The sequence below is a fragment of the Protomyctophum bolini genome (genome assembly GCF_963924005.1).
Source record: "Protomyctophum bolini genome assembly, chromosome: 6".
NCBI classification, from domain to species: domain Eukaryota; kingdom Metazoa; phylum Chordata; class Actinopteri; order Myctophiformes; family Myctophidae; genus Protomyctophum; species Protomyctophum bolini.
In genome coordinates, this window is record NC_137867.1 from 13829747 (window position 1) to 13845463 (window position 15717).

The 15717-nt window shown below is 41.6% G+C and overlaps 1 protein-coding gene across 2 annotated transcripts in view; it reads right to left on the minus strand.

Moving 5' to 3' along the window:
• Positions 1 to 15717, minus strand: part of adamts3 (ADAM metallopeptidase with thrombospondin type 1 motif, 3) — a 177578-nt gene that overhangs the window by 13776 nt on the left and 148085 nt on the right. For both annotated transcript variants that reach the window (XM_080766756.1, XM_080766755.1), the window contains exons 14-19: positions 15540 to 15673; positions 14967 to 15090; positions 8521 to 8601; positions 4692 to 4855; positions 2533 to 2689; positions 996 to 1128 (exon numbers count right to left, since the gene is read on the minus strand). In XM_080766756.1, coding sequence (XP_080622882.1) covers positions 996 to 1128; positions 2533 to 2689; positions 4692 to 4855; positions 8521 to 8601; positions 14967 to 15090; positions 15540 to 15673 — 793 coding nt within the window. The remainder of the gene's footprint in view (positions 1 to 995; positions 1129 to 2532; positions 2690 to 4691; positions 4856 to 8520; positions 8602 to 14966; positions 15091 to 15539; positions 15674 to 15717) is intronic.

The following is a 15717-nucleotide window of genomic DNA, read 5'->3' on the forward strand; positions in this document are numbered from 1 at the left end:
TCTTCTTATACAGGATTAGATCGGCGGTAACAAACAATTGTGTTACCACGATCGTTTTCCATTACAAAATTAAAGTCTGGATCTCAAAAAAGAAAGAAAAAATAAAAAGAAGAAAAGAAACCTGTTACCATGACTAAGACTTACTTAATTATAATTTCTTACAGGCTCAACAATGTACAGTACATCACACAAAGAATAGTCTAAAGCCACACCTTCTGTTCAATGCCGTCAGTCCACCTTTATTGCGACTGCTGTGACATTATCTTTCCAGTCCGAAGCAGTCATTAAGATGCGACTCAGTTCTATACTTTAAATTCATTACATTTTATATAAGAACTGTACTGTAAATGGAGCCAACAAACCATCGACCCCTCATATCAAGAACTACTTTCTGTTCTTTACAAAACTCTTGGGAATGTTCACAGAATGTTTGCCTATTATGACATGCCCAGAAATAGAGCTAGATTCATGTGACAAGGAATGTGCTCACATAAGTGAAGGTTATGGCCAGAAGTGTTGTAAAGCATCTCTCTTACATTTGTAGTGATTTACATTAGGCTATTACCATTACAAATCTTCAGACACAGCCCTGTTTCAATGCAAGATGGATATATGGCAAATATTACTGTCAGTATATTGTTTTCATCGTGCCTACACACAATTCTGCCTTTATTCCTGTAAGAGGGCACTGATTGGACCAGCCAGCTTTTGGCACAGAGAAAGCTTTCCAATTTCCCATTAATATGGATCTGGTGATTCCGACCTCTCTGATCTCTCTTTGTTTGTTTTGAAAAGTGAAAAAGCCATATAAAGCTCTTTCCGCAGCACCTCCTGAGCAAAAGAGCAACATTTTTTGTGAGGGAATAAAATATTATGATTTTAAAGTGAAAAACCAGAGGTGCAATTTAATGCCAGATCTACATGGAGGCTGGATTATCCTGTGAAACTGGAAGCATTTCTGTTCCCATTCCTCAAAGGAAGGAATAGTTACTCACTCTGGATGTGTGCAGTCCTGCAGGTTACACATTCTTCGGATGGGCTTGGGCTTCTTGCTGTCATCGCAGTACCCCCGTTGAACCATCTTGGTGTCGCCCTTCTTTCTGCATCCATACTTGGTGTACTGAAACCCTAGGGAACAAATTGAAGCACGTGTGCATCAGTCATCATCTGTGTTAATTTTGACTGCAAATTTTGATTTGTTTTTTTAGTCTTTTGAATAAAATTCTATTTAGTTTTAGGTCACATTCCCACCTAATACTTCGGTAGACTCGATGCGTATGGGTGGAGAAATTGGGATTCTTGCATATTTAATTTGCTGCGGTTTGCCTTCACACTGTCATCCGCAGCAATTGGAAACGCAGCAGGGGGACCTTTATCAATGTGTTCCATTCATAAACTAGCCTAAACAGTGAAATCTATGGTGATAGAATTATACTCATAACGTGCATGTGTCGTGCCGTCTGGGACTGGACCGGGGGGGTTCCAGTCCCACACGGCACGACACAGAGAGGGGGGGCTCTCTCTATCGCTCTCTCACTATACGCACACAGCCACGCACTGTTCTTTTGGGCATGGAGGCACAGCGCTGAGCGCACTGATATAACAGACAGCAGCGCAAAATGTTTACAAGTTTATCGAGACTCCCCAGTCCCCACACAGTGACAGCACTCCATGTTTACGGCACGCACAGACAGACAGACAGACAGACAGACAGACAGACAGACAGACAGACAGAATATTCTGTAGGCTATAATACTATTACCCTGCAGTGTTTATGTGTTTTCTTAAGCAATTGATTAATGTAGGCCTACTCGTCCTCATTTCGATCAGGGCTTCAGTCTCCTCATTCGACCACGTCTATCCACGGTAACGGGACATCTTTGTGCTGTGTAAAATATGCCTTCTCCGTCTCCAACTGTGTTCAGCTCCTCACCCGCCACATTGTTTGCTTAATTTCCTTTATTTACTGCGGATTGCATTCACACCTGCACCGAATCGTAATCATTTTTGCCATCTGAAATGTTTTAATTTTATTCTAGTTTTAGGTGACTAAATATCAAAAGATTTTAGTCAACTAAATATAGTAATCTACAGTTAATTTTGTCGACTAAAATATATTTTAGTGAGCCATGATGGCGTCGTAATGCCTGATTTATACTTAGCTGTGTGTCGGAAAAATCTTGCAGAGATCAGAGGCTTGGTAAAACGAGCCAAGTCATTGTTCTTTGGTCCCATTTGTACACTCTCATGGGGTCTAATTGAGTACATTTAGGCCTACTGTCTATTGTCATAATAAATTACATGAAAAATGTTGCTACATTAAACATGGTGATTTTAGTGCGTACTAATACATTTTTAAACATAAAATATGCTCAACCATACAGAAATACGGCATCATTAGGATTTCTGGCACAATTATAAAAAGACACATGTCCGTACATCATGTAATGCGTGTTTTCTTTTCTTTGTGTTGTGTAGCTTGAATAGCTGTATTCAAAGTAAAATGCATTCATATCAAGAAAAACACTGTACCTCCAGCACATGGTTTGGAGCATGAGGACCAGCTCTTCAGAGCCCACTCATATGTATCCTCCTGAATCACATTGTTGTTGTTGATTGGCACCGAATCTTCATGGATGATGTACTTATACATAAGTGTTGACCTGGTTTCATTGTCCTTTGGTATAATCTATAAACCATAAAGCAGAACAGAATCGATTAGGATTTGCATGAGAATGTTAAATGAAAATACTGTAAATGGATGCAGATGAACATACAATTTGTTTAATTTCCACAGACATGAAGATGCAGTGTTTTGATGTAGAACACTGCACTTGTGGTTTTCAATAAGAATGACATCAGGTTAAATATTCACACATGTCTTGTTATTACTGCTAGTCGGGCATGGGCCATTGCTTGTGTTCCTGTTAATGCTAATATAGCACTGAAGTCCGACGTCAATATCGGTAGAGGTCCACGGGTTGACCTTTTTATTTGCATTGTAATCCCCATAGGGGGATTTTAGATCGCCTCATAACAACTGCGTTTGAAAAACAAATCATCCCGGCCGTTACACTCATATGGATATGAAAAAGCAACTGACTGAGAGAAAACACTAATATTACTGCTGCTGAATTAGTTACATTTTCGCTAGAAACAGACTGTATCAAATATGAGTGACTGACTGTCGTAAACGGTACAGAGACACCTCACCGACAATATCGCCAAGACAGTTTGTTTATTTTTGGACCACAATTCTTATATGAGACAATTTCAAGATGACCCAATGGTATTCTCCTTAGAGAATACTTCCGTGAACCAGGGGATGAGTGAGTGACGTCAGGACTTTGGTGCTCTATTAAGCATTACGATACATTTTCAGTTTGGGATACTAATTTTATCCAATCGGGAGAGAGAAAATAGTGTTCCAATTTGTCTGCTCATTTTTAATCTCTTCATCATAATATAAAGCTGGGAGGCGTTTCTAAGTGAAAGCCCCATACTCCCAGACACTTCCAACTCCTTCCAAATGTACCCATCACCTGGCTATGAGTGTAAATTGATTATGTACCGTATATTGTAGAAGCTACATGTAGGCAGGAAGGTAGTTTATCTCGTTAGAGAATTTGTTAGTCTATGAATTTCAGAATTGATTGATTGAATACTTAATTAACACATTGCAAACACTGTAGCATCTAGTCTGTGTCATTGAACATTAAAGCGGCACCATGCAACTTGTCCAATCTGTATGGTAGAGTATGTTAATACAATATAACGTATCCAACTGGGGCGATTCTATTTTGTCTCCCTGCTCTTCGATTGAGACATTCTTATTGTTTTATTGTCTTATTGTTTGAACGAGGGGACTGAAGCGCTACACGTTTGTGTGCTAAGTGGAGTTCTGATTCACCGTCAAACTCATCCCTTTATAGAGCTTTACGCTTTCTCTTTTGTCACTTCCGAGAACTCGGTAACATCTAATTGAAGCACTCTCAAAGTGGTTGTGTTGCCACACACCTCAGACCTCACTTTCCATTCAACGTTTCCAGTGTCTATATCAGCCACACAATTTCGGTGAGGTAACTATCTGGCTTTGAGCTGATTGGATCACTCAACAGTAGCGTGCATGTAGGCCTACCACTAGGCTACAAGTGAAGCCATCATCATTCATTTCACACCGGGGTGTCAGCAAGCTCACCATCTGGCCGCTCTCCTGCTGCTGTTCCACGAATACTCAGATTATTATAAAAAATCTTTTTTTTAATTAAAATATATATTTTCTTTTTTATTATTTTCAGTAAAAGTAGCAATCTATATTTTTACTTTTTTGAGGAACAGCAATGTCCCTATGTCCATCCCTATGTTTAGGGTACCAATAGGGGCAAAAGTGGCGCTGTTAGAAACAGAGAGAGAGATAGCGTTGCACTGTTGCCTGCTAATTACAATGTGGAGCGTGCGTGAGAGAGAGAGAGAGAGAGAGAGAGAGAGAGAGTGTGTTGTCTGCTAATTCCCCCACACAGTAACTCTGTAATAGTGTAATTTCTCGACCTTTTCGGACGCGGGCCGGCTCGCTGGAACCGGGCGGCACCCAGGGTGGGTCTGGAAGTTCCGGGGACCCCTACACGGAGTTGCAACACTCAGTTCACATGGGTGTGATTTTTTGTAAATGTTCAATAATCAATAGGCCTTACCAAAACCACCACAGCATCGTGCAAAGGTCCGTCGGTGTGCACAGTCTCGACATCGTCTTCGATGATGTAGTCCCACTCTACTCCCAGGTCGATGAAGCTTTTGGATTTGGCCTCCTCTCCTTTCCCATTCAGAAGGTAATGCCCTGTCGCCTGATTCTTGATTGCTGTAATCAAATTTTGTTAGGAGGCACTGACAAATTTGCAAGAGTTTCAATTCTAACAATGACAGCTGAAGAGAAAGTTTAAAAGTATCACAACAGCAGGGTAACTTTACAGTACTTTTTCTAACAGGGTAAACTTACCCCAGCAAATAGACAGACAAGTCAGCCAAGACTTCAAGACAAGTCTTGCATTTAGTCATCCATATATGTCACTTCATGGAAGATATGGTAGTGACATGGAGTAAAATGGATGCTACATGCACACAGTCAAAGTTGTAGTGTTAATTTGACTCCTGAGAGTGCAAAACTGGAGCTCAGGGTTAAATTAACACACTACTGTATGTACTGTGTACACATACACGACTACAGCACAAGATCTTTCCAGAAGCTGAATTGTACGGTCTTGCCAAGCACAAGTGCAAATGTACATTTTTCCCCGAGTGGAAAATATCACTATGAATAATGTTTCCAAAGTGGGAAATAGCATTATATTATTCATATAAACTTCATTCATCAAGCCTTGTGAAGTTAATACTGCCGCAGTGAAAGGAATGAGATGGAATGAGAAGTGGGCATTTGTTTGGACCTTTCCATCTTTTCATTAGATCCCCCTTTCTAGGTGAGTTCTCTGAGATAAAACAAACCATAAATGTTTTATGCATTTTTCATGTACGGTAACTGCATATTAAATTTGAACTTTTCCATAGTAAGACAATAGGTATTTATTTCCAATTTTCCATAATATTCAAGGTATGCAAAAGTTACGTTAGAAATGATAGGTTATGATGAGGTCACATCTCTCTCTCTCTCTCTCTTCTTCTTACAGGACTGAATCATGTGCAATTTGCAGATAGCAGATACGGTATGTGCTATCTGCGGTATGTAGTAAGTGTACGGTATGTGAAGTACTACATGTGTAACAATAGTTATGCCGCTGCCTTATACTATGGAATCGTGCATTTCCCGTGTGTTGGTCGGATGACATCATCAGGGATGATGGTAAATGCGACCTGCTGTCACCTCAGGCTAGTGTAATAATGGGACAAATACCGAAACTAGTATGATATTGATTGGACATATGAATATTGCACTCAAGTTAAATTAATATTTGTAAATAGGACTGCAATAATCTCTTATTTTCTTTGTGATAATTACTTTTTTAGCATGTTTAAAAAAAATCTTTTGAACTGATTAACCACTATTCTATACTGCGTCGCATAATGGTGTCGTGCTAAAATAGTGAAAATAGATTAACTACAATCTATTTTGTAGTTAATCAAAATAGATTGTGGGCTTGCGATTAAAAACAAATAAGAAATACTGGGGTTTAAGTGGTTAAAACAATTCTTCCTTTCGTTGCTATATGGCTCAAAATGTTGTATTTTGTAGTTCCAGAAGTTAACTTCCCCACAAATGAAATTGCTAACCATCCATCCATCTTCAATCGCTTATCCAGAATTGGGTCACGGGGGTAACAGTTCCAACAGAGATTTTCAGTATTCCCTTTCCAGAGCAACATTAGCAACTTTGTTCTGTGTGATCCCAAGGAGTTCCCAGGCTAGTGTGGAGATATAATCCCCCAATCTGTTCCTTGGCTGGCCCGGGGTCTCTTCCCAGTGGGACTTTTACGTAACCTAACAATTACATGTTTCAGATGAATAACAGTTTAAGTCCAAATTTTATTCTGACCCCTCCACGAAAAGGTCTAATTGTGATGACCCCTTATCCATCATGTATACATTATGGATAATTAGTGTGGACTTAAACTGTTATTCGTCTATAGTACTCATCATTATACTCCTACTAGATACACTGACTACATTTACAATGATACCCTGATGACAAGTCAATTTTAAGATGATAAATCCAGAATAAAAAAATTACCACACTGGAAATGAATCAGTAGCTCAGGGAAGGGAAGAAACAATTACATATTATAACCGTTTTACTTTAGAAATGTGAGCTCATTTCCCATGGCAAAAAAAGAACACATTATTCAGTGCAGTCGTGAGGGAAAATGTCATGGGGATGCTTAATTTGTCAAACTAATCCTTTTTGACATTTGAAAAAATGCTACAATGCATTTGCATGATTTACTTGACAGCTAAATATTCTTCATGTGAACCATGCTAATGTTGCTACGGTATAGGCCGACCTCACCATCAAACTCATCCCTTTATAGAGCTTTACGCTTTCTCTTTTGTCACTTCCGAGAACTGGGTAACATCTAATTGAAGACATTTAAGTGGGCTCTGCTCATAAATGTATTTGCTAGAAATGCCAAAGACATCAGGTTCAGCAGGGATGAACCCAAACAAATGACAGTGACTATTGCTGTTGAGCCATGGGTCAAACATACTTTTAGGGGCGCACCATTTAACCCGGTCGATGCCACATTTTGCACACACACTCCCTGGATGCCAACGATGAACCTCTGCTCCAAATTTTTACAGGACGCCCTGTCATAGCGCCACCAGGATTTTTGATATTACTCCTCCAGATTCCGCAAATCTTTACACAGTATCTCTATAGTCATGTGTTCAAGACGGATCTGTCCGATATTTCATATTCCATCCTAATTGGCTAAAACTGGCTTTCAAAGTTTGCAGGATTGTCCTGTTTTGAACAAAAAGCCTCAAATCATGAATGCAGCGTGCAATTTACGTAAGATATTTCACAGACTTTCCTACTAGGCTGAGGAATATATCCCACCCTTTTCACATTAGCCTGTTATAGCGCCACCAACAGGTGGATTTTTGCAAAACAGATTTTTGGAACAAAATGCCTCAAATCATCCAATTGCCATCCAAGGCGTAAGAAGAAATGGCACCCTTTTCACATTGGCCTATTATAGCGCCACCAGGAGGCCACAACCTGACCTGGCCTGGTGGAGACCTGTGCCCTGAGGGGCACTTTATCTAGTTTTTGTTAAAGCAGTAGCAAAACTACCAAAATAGCACAAAAAAAGATACAAGTATGGATTAAGGGTTTAATCAATACATTAAATGCATTGATTTGTTGCATTAAATTTGTTGCATTAGAACCTAGATAAAGTGCCGGAGATTAGCTGGTAACAGACGGACGGACACACACGCTCACACACCGACGGACTCACGGACGGAGTGCAAAACATACTGTCTCCCCATGCCTTCGGCCTCTTGGAGACAATAAGAAAGTTAAAAAAAATATATATATGCTTCTTGATGTTTTACAACCTTACATAATTTCCTAAATACATTGAGCTTTTGTCTCTACTATCTCTACTCTCGCTTCTAGATTTAAATGGATGTTGCTGTGTTCCACACAATCCACAGTTTAAAATGATGGGATGACTTCTTCTAGCAGGCCTGTTTAATGAGCTGAGGGAATGCTTCCTCAACTACTCTTTTAGTATCTTTATTGCACTTCACAGCATTGGCAACCTGTTGTTCAAGACAAGTTCTGTTCTAATTTTGTTCATGGAAGGGTTCCTGGAAGGGTCTTACTGCTTAATGGTTTGTGTAAAGCACCTGGAACTGCGCTGTTGTCCCGGAACTGTTAGACAAGGAGGATCTAATTGATGGTAAGGCCAGGACTGCACGGGCAATTTGGTCATCAAGTCAGCATATGCTTGTGTTTTTGTGTCTTGGCATGACTAAGTATCAGATGAGAGAGAGAGTCACACTTACCAAGAATTTGAGGGGAGGCCTCATGTTCTTGGATGATCACATGTCTAGCGCCAGGTGGAATGAGAAACATCTTAAGGTAACCTTTGCACGTGTGCAGCAGCAGCAGCAGCAGCAGCAGCGGAAGTAACAAGAGTTAGAAAAGATAATAACAGTGATATGTGAGTGAGCGTCAAACAGCTATCATCTCATTTGCAGAGGTGGACATCACACATATACTCCAGAGGCTTTCTTCACTTTGCTCTACAAAAGCTGCAAGACTTGGAAAAACAAAAACAAAAATGCATACAGTATATACAGAATATGCCAGTGGTTCCCAAGCTATTCTTGACCACTTGGAAAGCTTAAATGTGTTCACATTGTGTGCGACGTGGCCAATTATTTGGGAGACACTTGCAATACCCCGGCGGCCCATAGTGGGCCTCAGCCCACAGGTTGGGAATCACTGTATATGCATATTTACAGCAGTTCTCTCCTGGCCACAGAAGCCTAGAAGAGATGGTTGAATTGAAACATGACATAAAGGTTCCTCATTCATATATAACCACTGAAATGTGCAAGTGACTGTTCTGATAACAATGGGAGAACGTTTCGGGAAAAAATAGCAGATCTACCATGTCACAACACATCGCATTGGGACACGTTGTGAGCTTGGAGATTTGTTATTTTCACCAAAGAGATCTGGCGAAGGGGGGGAAAGTAGGGGACCCCTGTCAAAAGAGTAGGGATTAAGTGGTTAAGCAATTTTATAACATTATGCTATGAAATATGAACAGAATGAGAAGGCCTTTAGCCATATTTCAAATGTTGCATGGTAGACAACTTCTGATCTCTAGAGCTGCAAAGTTGCCTTTTCTTTTACCAAGGATGTCCACCAGCTGCAAACCTACATGACTCACCAAGTACATTTCTAGAGTCCTCGGTTTCATTCAGAAACACATTTCGAGCTCCTTTGGGCAAGAAGAAGGCTCCTCTCGTCTTCCCTTGAAATGGAATGAACCAGTTATTTTATTATTTTTGCACATTTTGCTTCTGCCATTGACACTTACAACGATGTCACCCAGAGGCATTTCTCATTTGTATAGCGTAGGGAAATCAAATTGCGTGGGACAGTTGAAGCACACTGATTATTGTGTAGTCAAGGCTGAATGGCAAAGCTCTGGCACTTGCCGGGCAATCAGCTACAGTGCCATTATTACTTGCCATTTAGCTTTGACAGGCAGACACCAAACCACTGTCGCCTACTGCGGAAGCACTGGGGAGACGCTTGGGGTGATTATGAAGGCAGCCGGCACTCTTTCCCCCGAGTTCACATGATGTGAACTACAGGTGCAAAAGTGGCAGATGCGCACGATCTGTATCACAAAGATAAAACAGCAATTGGACAAAATTGCAGAAACAGCAGGCTATTTTTCATCTGTGAGAGAATAGCCAATGATTGCAACCAACCTCACAACTACCGGGTGGACTTAGGTAGGTAGAAATTACTGTAGCATTTGATGACACATTAGTGAAGGTATTCACCCACACAGTGCTTAAAACCGAAAGAAATGTATGTGTACAGTACATAGTGTGTTCTTACTTTTTACAAAGTTAGTTGTAGACCTGCCAACCCGCACACATTTTGCATAGAAACCACGCAATTCTAGGTCTCACTATAGGGATGGAGCTGGTTAATTTTCATTGATAACGATCACCTTATCGATCAGGCTTATCGAGCCGGGTTCTTATCGAGCCCACTATCGAGCATTTTCTATTATTTTGTGGACAATAAATTCTGATCAGAACAGTATCTTTTACTATGGCCTTCAAATACAGTACTTTTCTAACAGACAGAAGGCAATTGACCTTTTTACCAATAAAATAACATTAAAGCTGCTATAAGCAATAATAATTATGTCAACATTTTAATGACCTTTTAACGCTCCCAAAAAAATGAAGTCTCTGTGACACATCTAGGGGCCGCAATCTGCATTCAAAGATTTTCCTAGAAGCTTTGTCATTGGTCGGAAAAAAAACCCTGTCGCAATACCTAACCAATCAGGAAGCAGACAGGCAAATCGACCAATGACAAAGCTTCTAGGAAAATTTTTGAATGCAGATTGCGGCCCCTAGATGTGCCACAGAGACTAATTCTTTTCTGGGAGCGTTCTACCCATTGCTGGCTGTCTGAATACAAAAAAGAAAAAGGCATTACAATTTTGACATATTATTGCTTATAGCAGCTTTAAAGAAACTGGTTCATATATGTACCTCCACTTTAAAAGCATAATTGTGTTTACCCGGACAGCGCTGGTTGGCATTTATTTCTTAATCTTGTCTTATTTGTTTAAACATGACCGGGCCACTATGCCACTATGCTCAATAACAAGCTTGATAAGCCCAAAGCTTATTGATAACGGATACTCAATAAGCTTCTTATCTGACAAAATGCACAATGACAACTACGCATTACCATTAGCGTTATTATGGATCCCACCGCAATTCTAGGCGTTATTATGGATCCCACCACAGTTCTAGGAATGTCCCGCTGGCTGGAAAAGCCAATTGAAGTGACGTTTGCTGCGCATAGCGTCCTGACAGCCAATCAGCGTTGATGTTTATCGGCAGAACCACGACTTATTTTGGCTGCAACCGTGGAAAAAACCAAACAACAGACCCTTTGCAAAGACATAGGAACTCATTTTGCTCCTGAAAAAATTATATAGTAGCACTAGCAGGAATAATGTTAAATATATTGAACCGAGCCGTCTTGTCTGAACGAGCGGGTCCATTTGGTTACACTGCCAAAGTAAATTACGGAGCCAGCGAGCGACAGTGAAGGGACATTTTACGCATTTTACAGTTTACACCTCATCTACACAGGCAAAGAGCGAGCGTTCCGATGGCGATATTGTGCGAAAACAAATCCTGATATCACTCGCATGACTGTAGTAAGGCCAGGTACCACACAAATACAATTTTTTCAAGTGATGTTATTGGCTACTGTCTCCAGACGCTTGGGCAAGGACCTCCATGTGAAGGCCAGACACTTAGCCAGGCATGGACCAGTGGCCTCCCCCTGGGTCCCCTGCCTGGAACCAGACCTCCATTCCCCAGGTGCACACACTGACAGCCAGGCAGGGACCAGGGGCATCACCCTGGGGCCTCTGCCCGGCCGAGAGCGCCCATGCCCGGGAGTCTCCGGGGGGACCAGTGGCTCGCTCACCCTCGGTCCCTGAGTACCCCCCCCCCATAAGCACTTATATTTATTGATAGACTATTATGTTAACTCAGTCTGAGCAAGTAGCCTACATACAGTATAATAATTCTCCATTAATGCAATGTACTACATTTTTGGTGTGACATTTTCTATAACATAACACCCCCCCCCCTTCCCCAAAAAGGCATGTGGGACCCCCAAATTCACAGTGGGACCCCCAATGTTTTGGCGCGCGCATGGTGGTACTCCTGGCAATATCCCAAGGTTGGCAGGTCTGTAGTCGTGGTATCACACTATACCAATGGAGGGCCACAGAGCTGTAGTTCTGTTAACCCCGCTATTATTTTGTCCCCAAGCACTAAAGCTGCAATAACTCTCAGGGCTGCTCACTAGCGTTGAAGACTGTTACTGGTGACAGACAAACAAAACATACTCATGACACAGCACACAGTAGTCATGAGAGCAAAGCTGATTGGATGATTGACCAGAGACGGGATTGGACAATGATGTCTAATACATAATATTTGGACAACTCAGTGCTACGGAAAAGAAAACAGGAACAGCTGTTGTTCTTCATTCCAATGTTTCTAGAGCGTGTTAGTCATTCATCTAATAATCTGCCCAAACTACAAGCAATCAATCAAACAGAGAACACTATGACATAAAAGACGCTGTGAGAGGCTCAGTAACACTGGATACTTGCATATTGTGTTTTCCAACATAGGGATGTCTTTATGGCATCTCTTGCTTAACTGTTTTCCTGTTAAAAAAGGTGAGTGATTATTGTTAGAGACAGGAAGAGACGGGCAGTAACCATGGCGAGTCAATCACAGTTTAAACTAGGTGTATCCTGTAACAATTGAAGCCTTCACACATCAATCTTCATCAGTGGTTCTCAAAGTGGGGTCTAGGGACCACGCAGGGTTCCTTGAGGGGGTTCCAAATGAACCCTTACAGGTCTGTAACTCTGGGGTTTGTACACACTCAAGAGTTTGTTATGGAGAACCTATAAATGAAATGCTTTGAGCACCATATCTACATGTTGCAATAAGGCATGCAGTACAACTGAGCAATATGCCAGCTCCTTTTCCCCATAATGGTCTCAAACTGAAAAACCTTTCAGCTGGCATTAAAATTCTCTGTTACCGTATCTGTGGACCATAATCAGTGAAAAGGGGATTTAGAGATGGCATCATGAAACCAGTATGGGGTGTAATTAAACACTTCCATCATTCTCTTTGTTATCACACACACTTCATGCTTAAAGTTAATGTTAAGAATAGGATACATCAGCCAAAAACATAACCCCTCTCCAAGTGTTCAGTTTGACACAAGTAGTCAGTTAGCTTTGTACGAGTCCACAAAGCATAACCAAGAGAGAATGTTTATTTTCCCTCTGTTCTGTGTGGATCCAGAGAACAGCTAAATGACTTGAGCACAGTTTGCCGTGAGAAATTCATTAAGTGTTCCAAGTTCCAACTATGAAATCCATCCAAATTCCAAAACACGTACGTACATACTACAGTTAATCTCTCCATTCAATGGTTTTCCAATGTGCACACTGATTTGTATCTCCTGCTGAATGGACTGACCACTATAACAAGAATGATTGTAAAATTAGCAGCCTCCAGTGTACGTGTAGTAGTTCCCAACCTTTTCTGGATCAGGCAATGTAAAAGATGTACAATGCATTGCTGCGTAGCGACCCGTTGTGACTCGTGAGCTTACATTGCCTAGGGATGGCAGGATAGTCCAGCAGGCAACAGGGTTCTTTTGTTTAAAGTGGGACATTTGGTATAGTCTTTTTTATTGGCCTTAAATATTGTCTATACATTCATGAATCCCCTTGCTGACTGACTGCCGGACTAGGGTGAAAGTTGGTAGGCATGTAGGTAAGGAAGGAGCCTATCTCCTGTTTCTGTAGCATGAGGCAGCTTGATGTACAAGTAAAGTACATCCCCCAGCCATGATACTAATATGTCACACAGGGACATGCGATCCAATCGATCCAGCTCAGATCGGTGAGCCAATATAGGATCTACTGGCTGTTTTCGCCGGCACCCGCTACTTCTTGGCCTACTGGCCCCTGGGGCAGACTACTTCTTGGCCTACTGGCCCCTGGGGAAGGCTACTTCTTGGCCTACTGGCCCCTGGGGAAGGCTACTTCTTGGCCTACTGGCCCCTGGGGCAGGCTACTTCTTGGTCTACTGGCCCCTGGGGAAGGCTACTTCTTGGTCTACTGGCCCCTGGGGCAGGCTACTTCTTGGCCTACTGGCCTCACGCGTGCAGTTCAGATAAGGCTATCCGTCAAGAGATCCACAGGCATGCCGTTATTATTATTAGAGCCTGTCTTGTTGCTTTCTCATTTCAACTGTGTGTCTCTCAGGCATCTGGGGAAATCAAAATTCAATGTAGTTGCTAGAACAGAGGCAATAACGGCCTAATACATACCCTTGTATTAATCCTGATACCGTGCCAATATGAAGGATCACCCTGATATTTCAAGTCTGCAGACAATAATTATTTTGGGTGTTTTGTCACTGTCAATTCACTATAATACAGTAGGCAAAAAAAGAGAGCTACTGTCAAATACTGTTAATTTAGTGTTAATTTATCCACTTGTGAATTTGAGCTGAGAGTGTACGAACGTAAACAAATGGGGCCTTGTGCATGGTTGAATTTGTACACTCTCATAGTTACAAATTGGAGTTAAATAATTTGATCACTCAGAATTTTACACAGAAAGTACTCCAGTATTCTGCTGATGCTGTTATGCAGCGAAGCACCTGAGACCTGTAGGCAACAAAGGCTAGAGACATTTATATTGGAGCTACTGGTTTATCCACTTTTTACCAGGTTCGTGGCTAGAGTTCAATATCAGAAAAAGAACTGCCCTGAAGGAACAGTCCTTCAGGTATTTATTCAATAGGTCAGAACAGGTAGTTCTGACATAGCAATCAGACTAGTTGAAATAGATGTCTACCCGTGCTTCCAACGAGCATGACAGCACACCTGCTGTAATCAAAACACATCAGCAAAGTTTTTGGAACTCGGCTTGGCCTCGTTCCTGCACATCACTGGCATGTCAATGATCAAGATAACGCACACCCTGGCGGTACCTCTCTCTGAATAAAAGTACCTGAAAGACATTATTCTGAGAGTGCTGGCAGTTCTTTTTCTGATACTACAGCAATGAGCGCCGTCATTATTACATAAAAATTCAATGCTGTGTGATGTGGGACCTTACCAGCTTTCTTGGGCGTGCGGGTGAAGGATCCTTTAACCGTGCGGCAGTGAGAGTTGTCCCCTCCACAAACCCCACACTTGTCTTCAACTTTGTTCGAGCCTATTTCTTTGTCACAGCCCACTTTCTGGGAATCAAACCAAATCATGCAGTTAAGAAGAGTGAACCCTGGTTAGGGAGCAGAGAGGCATTTGTTTATCCATGGATTTGTAATATCCTCAACAAGCTGTGCCCACTATCGACGGTTGGATGAAACGGATTCAATTATTGGATTGTTAAAGACTGACTGGCCACAACTTTCTATTTACAGATAGTGAATCTGTTCACAGAAAAATAAAGTTTAGATTAATGTCACTCTCTCTCTCTCTACGATATATCTTGAAACATACACAATCACATGCACACAGTACACACATGCACACACATGCACGCACACGCACACACACGCACACACACGCACACACACACACACACACACACACATTGGTATTCCTTTCTTGTTTTAACCTTCCAATATAGCACAATAGTAACAATAATAGTAATAGCAGTGGAATTGACGGCTTTGAGAACTCTTACCACGCATTCTCCTCGCACACAGATACTGTAGGCGTCCTTGTAGGAGCATCGTGTTCCATCATGCACTAGTTGCTTCATGTAAGCCACATCGCCCGTCTCTTTGGACTGGCAGTACAAGTGGCATCTCTTGTTGGCTGAATGAAGGCCAGAAAGAAACGGGAAGCATTAAGTCAGAACA